At 37.2% G+C, this 4,808-nt stretch overlaps 1 protein-coding gene across 1 annotated transcript; it reads right to left on the reverse strand.

Moving 5' to 3' along the window:
* Positions 1-1,260: 1,260 nt before the first annotated feature.
* S100Z (S100 calcium binding protein Z) lies at positions 1,261-4,296 on the reverse strand. The gene is given in 3 exon segments (XM_073346201.1): positions 1,261-1,955; positions 4,000-4,095; positions 4,097-4,296. Coding segments are annotated over 3 exon segments (354 nt in total). The 5' UTR covers positions 4,184-4,296; the 3' UTR covers positions 1,261-1,784.
* Between the last annotated feature and the right edge of the window lie 512 nt (positions 4,297-4,808).

Genomic DNA, 4,808 nt, shown 5'->3' on the forward strand with positions numbered 1-4,808 from the left:
TACACATATGTAAGTCTCCCTTTGGCTGGAGGCAAAGTGATAACAAGCTGACCCTCAGTACCTCAAGCACTATTGCACCTTGATTTTCCAAATAATGTACCTGCTGTCATTGTGGTCTCACTGAAAGTGAGACTGACATGTAAGTGAAGGGGCAAGAAATCACCGGAGACAAAAAATTAAAAAATTGGTAGACACTTTTTTTTTTTTTTTTTTTTTTGCCATTCAACCACAGCGAATCCTCTGTGAATGCTATAAATGTCAGTCAGAGAATCACTAACCACATTGCAAAGAGGGGCAGCACATTCAGCTCCTGCTACCACTGGACAGCCTCCAGCATTGCATGACAAGACATTTGGTGGTGACAGATTTCTTCTTCGGGGAATGACAACTGCCCCAGACATGGCAGATGATGCTCTTCTAAATTACAGAATGCTACTTTGATAAGGGCTTATGTAATTATAATGCTATATTATGTAACAAAAACCATATGAATGTTAGATTCACCATCGAAAGGCGTTTGAGGTTTGGGGAGGTAGAGATAAGTCAGTTACTCCATTATTAGGTCATGCCCAGCCAGACAATATCTGAAGTGACTTTTTTCCCCCCATACACAAAGAGCAAATCATGCAGTCTCAAGCCAGATGCCTTTTATTGTAGACTAAGGAAAACAATGAAGGAAGAAAAAGCAAATATAAAGTCATTGTGAGGGGAAAAACAGAGAGTGTCCGCCCGTGGCAAGATCCTCCCACCATAACTCCTGTAGCAGGGCTCCAAAGACTCCTCCCATTTAATGATGCAGCACAAAGAAAACAGAATCACGTGGTCTCATTTACATCTCCCCTGAAGACCCACCTCATCCATGCCTCCTATAAGTGATCAGCTGACAAAGTCCTCTATTCATTTGTTTAAATAATTTATCCTATGCATGAACTCTTTTATGCTGAGAGAAGGGGTTGAACAGAGCGGCATGAACACAATAGAAGTGAAGCTGGGAGAGGTTGGGAAGCTGAAGGAAGCCATGCATTCTATCCGACTGGATGGGAGGAAGGCATGATTGCAGCCTATCAGTGCAAGTGAAGGGAGGGCTTGAGAAATGAAAACAGAGAAGAAGGTGGCCCAAACTGAGCAGAACTGGTCCAAAAAATCATCCTTTTTGGCCTGCCAAAAAATTAGAGTTTTCAACAGGACACTTCAAAATTACATTAAAAATTCAGTTCAAAACTTCAGTTTTCATTACATTTCATTTCAAATTTTCCCATACAAAAATTGTGTCAAATGAAATTCCAACTACCCCCTCAATTTTTTTTTAAACTTTTTAAAAAATAACCCATTTTTGCAGGAAAATTTTGTGTTTGAAAAATTTCAACCAGCTCTAAATGTCAGACAGCAAACTGTAGTTTCCGGAGGAATGCATGCCAGTGGAGGGGGCAGCACTCTAGATGTGGGACAGGGCAGATGAAAAAGGGGTGAATACGGGTAGCAGGGTGAAAACTCAGAAACTCAGTCAAGTGAACTAACATATGGAGCTCTTGCATCTGGGAAGTGACAAATACATGATATAAAAAAAGCAGAAAATAAATCTTGGAAGATACTTAGGGCCAGATTCTCAGGTGGTGAAAATCAATATGGGCCCACTGAAGTCAGCAGAGTCCTGCTGTTTTACACCAACTGATGTCCTGGTCCTTACGATTTAATAACATTAACACGACATAGTTTGTAGTCACAAAATGCTGATGAGTGCTAACGAAGCATGATTCAGGTACATTTGTGTCTCAGTGGATCGTTTACTTATCATTTCCAATTTCCTTTTGCTTTAGCTGTTCCTCAAAGAAGTCATTGCATGCTACAGTCAAATCAGCAACCAGAATGACAAATTCATTAAAATCCACTTCATTGTCTTTATTGGTATCCAGATCTTTCATGATCTTATCAACCAGCTGGAGATCCTTTTGGCACTAGAAAGAAAAAAAGAAAATGAAATTTTAAAAAAAACCAAACAGATTTGTTGACCTTCAGTTTGATGTTTCTTAAATGTAGTTAGGCTTGGCAGAACTCCATTTTTATTTTTTTATAATTTGACTGATTTCAGTTTTATTTTTAAGCATTTTTCCATTTTTATCTGTTTACATTTTCTCAGTTGTGCACAATTATGTTTTTAAGCATTTTGTTCTATGTTTATCAATTTAAATGTTCACAGGTATGGGATATTATGGAGAGGGTCAGACAGAAATTATTGAATGATAGTAGATGTTAATATTCAGAGTTAAAGCTTTATAACAGTTAAAACACAAATTGTCAACATCGCATGTCAAAATATACCAAGGAAACTTCCTTAAATTAAATTCTTATAAGTTCTCAAAGAGCATTTTTCTTACTTTGCCTAGCAGTAAGATTTTTTTATTATCAATGGAAAAATAGTTTTTCTTCGGTTTGTGTGTGTATGGTGAAATTGATGATTACCAAAATGTACTGATGAAAATCTATCCTTCCAAGCCTAAATATAATCTGCCTGGACATTATTTGTATAATACAGGTATAAAGTGTGTTTCATTTTCTTGAGCATACCCACACTAAACCCACAAGCCATCCAAGAATTCCTTTTTTACATGTACTGTATCTTCAACTATTTCAATGTCTTGAATCTGCACTCAGTTTAACAAGAAAATGACTTAACTGTGGTGCACATCTTGAATGTATAGTTCTGGTATATCATAGTACAATCCAGTAATGTGCTAAAAGTTTAAGTAGTATCAATTATTTCAATCTGTTCTAAAACTTAAAAATGAAGGAGCTGTGTGAAATTTTCATTTAAAGTGTCAGCATATCAATATTAACAGTGTTAAAAGCATAGGGCCAGGTTTTCAATAGAGCTCAGCAACAAATAGGCACTTACATGAAGCAACCAGATTTGGGGAGCTGTTGAGTGAAAAGCTGGCTCATGATGTTTATTTTAAGATAGCAACTATATCAGTGTTTGGGGTGAGGGTTTTTTGGTTTTTTTTAAATGCTTTTTATAATTTCAAGACATTATTTATATAGGGCCAGATAATGCCTTCTGTTGTCACGGTTGGTAGAACCTCACTTAGCAAGTACGGGTCCTACTCAATATGAGTAAGGGCAGCAGAATCTTCCCATAATAATAAATCAATAGACAGGATTAAAAAGAAAATCCAGTCCAAGAAATTTCATAAATTGATTCAAAATAATCCTGTTGTTGTTGTTAAAGACCACAAAACGGTTAGGATTACTAAAATACAGGGAATCAATTATGTACCAGATTCCATAAGAATTTCAGTTGGAATAATTTAAGAACACAACAGATGTGCATAAATAAATTCAAATCAGCAATGACTGTGAGAGCTCTTCTCAGCAATATCTCTGTTCAGTACAGATAGGGAGCCATATTTGGAACATACAGGGTTGCCAATAAACCTGTGAAGAAACGTGTACCGTACAACTGTAAGCCTGAAGAAGCCCTTAAAGAGCATGAAACAGTCCCGATGCTGATCACAATCAGTCTGCATATGTTTGGGAGTGCACAGTCATTTCCATTCACTGCACTTAAAACTTTCTCTCGCCTCCTGAGAACTATATACCTGTATTAGATCCCAATTTTGCTGAGAGCTGGTCTACACTCAGTTCTAACTAAATTGGTTAAAATTGATTTAACGAAATCATTTTTTCTACTATTTCTAGATTGTATTTGGCACTGATGTTCAAACACACAGCTGAATAATCAGTGACTTACATAGTTTTCATCATTTGTGATGAGTGGTTCAAAGCAAAGGTGCACATTTTAATATACTCATCAAACAAGACACTTGATATTAGTGCTTTCTCTTTGGATCCACAAACACAGTTGTCATTTGATTGTATAGTTTAGATGCTGTCACATCATGGACTTGATTGTATAAGGAAATGCTCTTCCAGAATCCTTCAGTAGCTATTTCCCTCACCCACTAAACCTTAATTTAAAGAGTTGTAGAAACTGCCTCTTACTGAAAGGAAGTCAATGAGTTCACTGGTAAGGAGCTGTTTGAGTTCTCCTTTATTCAGTTTGTATTTGTCCCCTTCTTTGCCTGAGTAATGGTGAAAAAATCTTGATCAAGGTGTCCATAGCATTCTCCAGCTGTGTAGGCATATTGTGGAGTGGAACAGCTCTAGGACAGAGAACAAAAATCATTAGTACTGTACATGAATTATATAGAACTCAAGCATGTGAGCCTGGTGCAGCTGTAAAACAGAAGCTGTCATAAGTACTGAAAAACATGTATTCATTTGATCCATATAATCAAATGGTGGTTTACATTGCTAGATTATGATATTAAAACAAAACATTGTACTTCAGACATCAGAGATTAGATCTGGAAAATAAATGTGAAGGGTTAAACGAAAGCTCTACTCTGCATCCAGTATGATCAACAGGAAAACATTTGTACAGCAAGTTGAAACCACAGGCATAAAGAAAGCATATTATACCAGTGCATAATCTCCTACCTGTTCAACCAAAAGAGTATTGTCAACAGGTAATGATAGCTAACTCATACGCACATTTATACTGAAGGCTCCCCCCTTGTGCACCCATTTCCCTGATGCTCAGAGGGAAATCACCAATGATAGCAGATTTAAATGCTGGAGCATCAGCTTTCACTTTATTGGGTCCTACTGTTTTGGTTTTTTAAGTCACCTGGAATGAACAGGTGTGAGCTTCTGTCCCCAAGTGGCCTTCCGGGGGCTGGCTTCACTGAACATTCTGTAAAGAGAAGAAAAAAGAAAAGGAGTACTTGTGGCACCTTAGAGACTAACCA

Source organism: Lepidochelys kempii, chromosome 5 (assembly GCF_965140265.1).
Source record: "Lepidochelys kempii isolate rLepKem1 chromosome 5, rLepKem1.hap2, whole genome shotgun sequence".
Taxonomy (NCBI): domain Eukaryota; kingdom Metazoa; phylum Chordata; order Testudines; family Cheloniidae; genus Lepidochelys; species Lepidochelys kempii.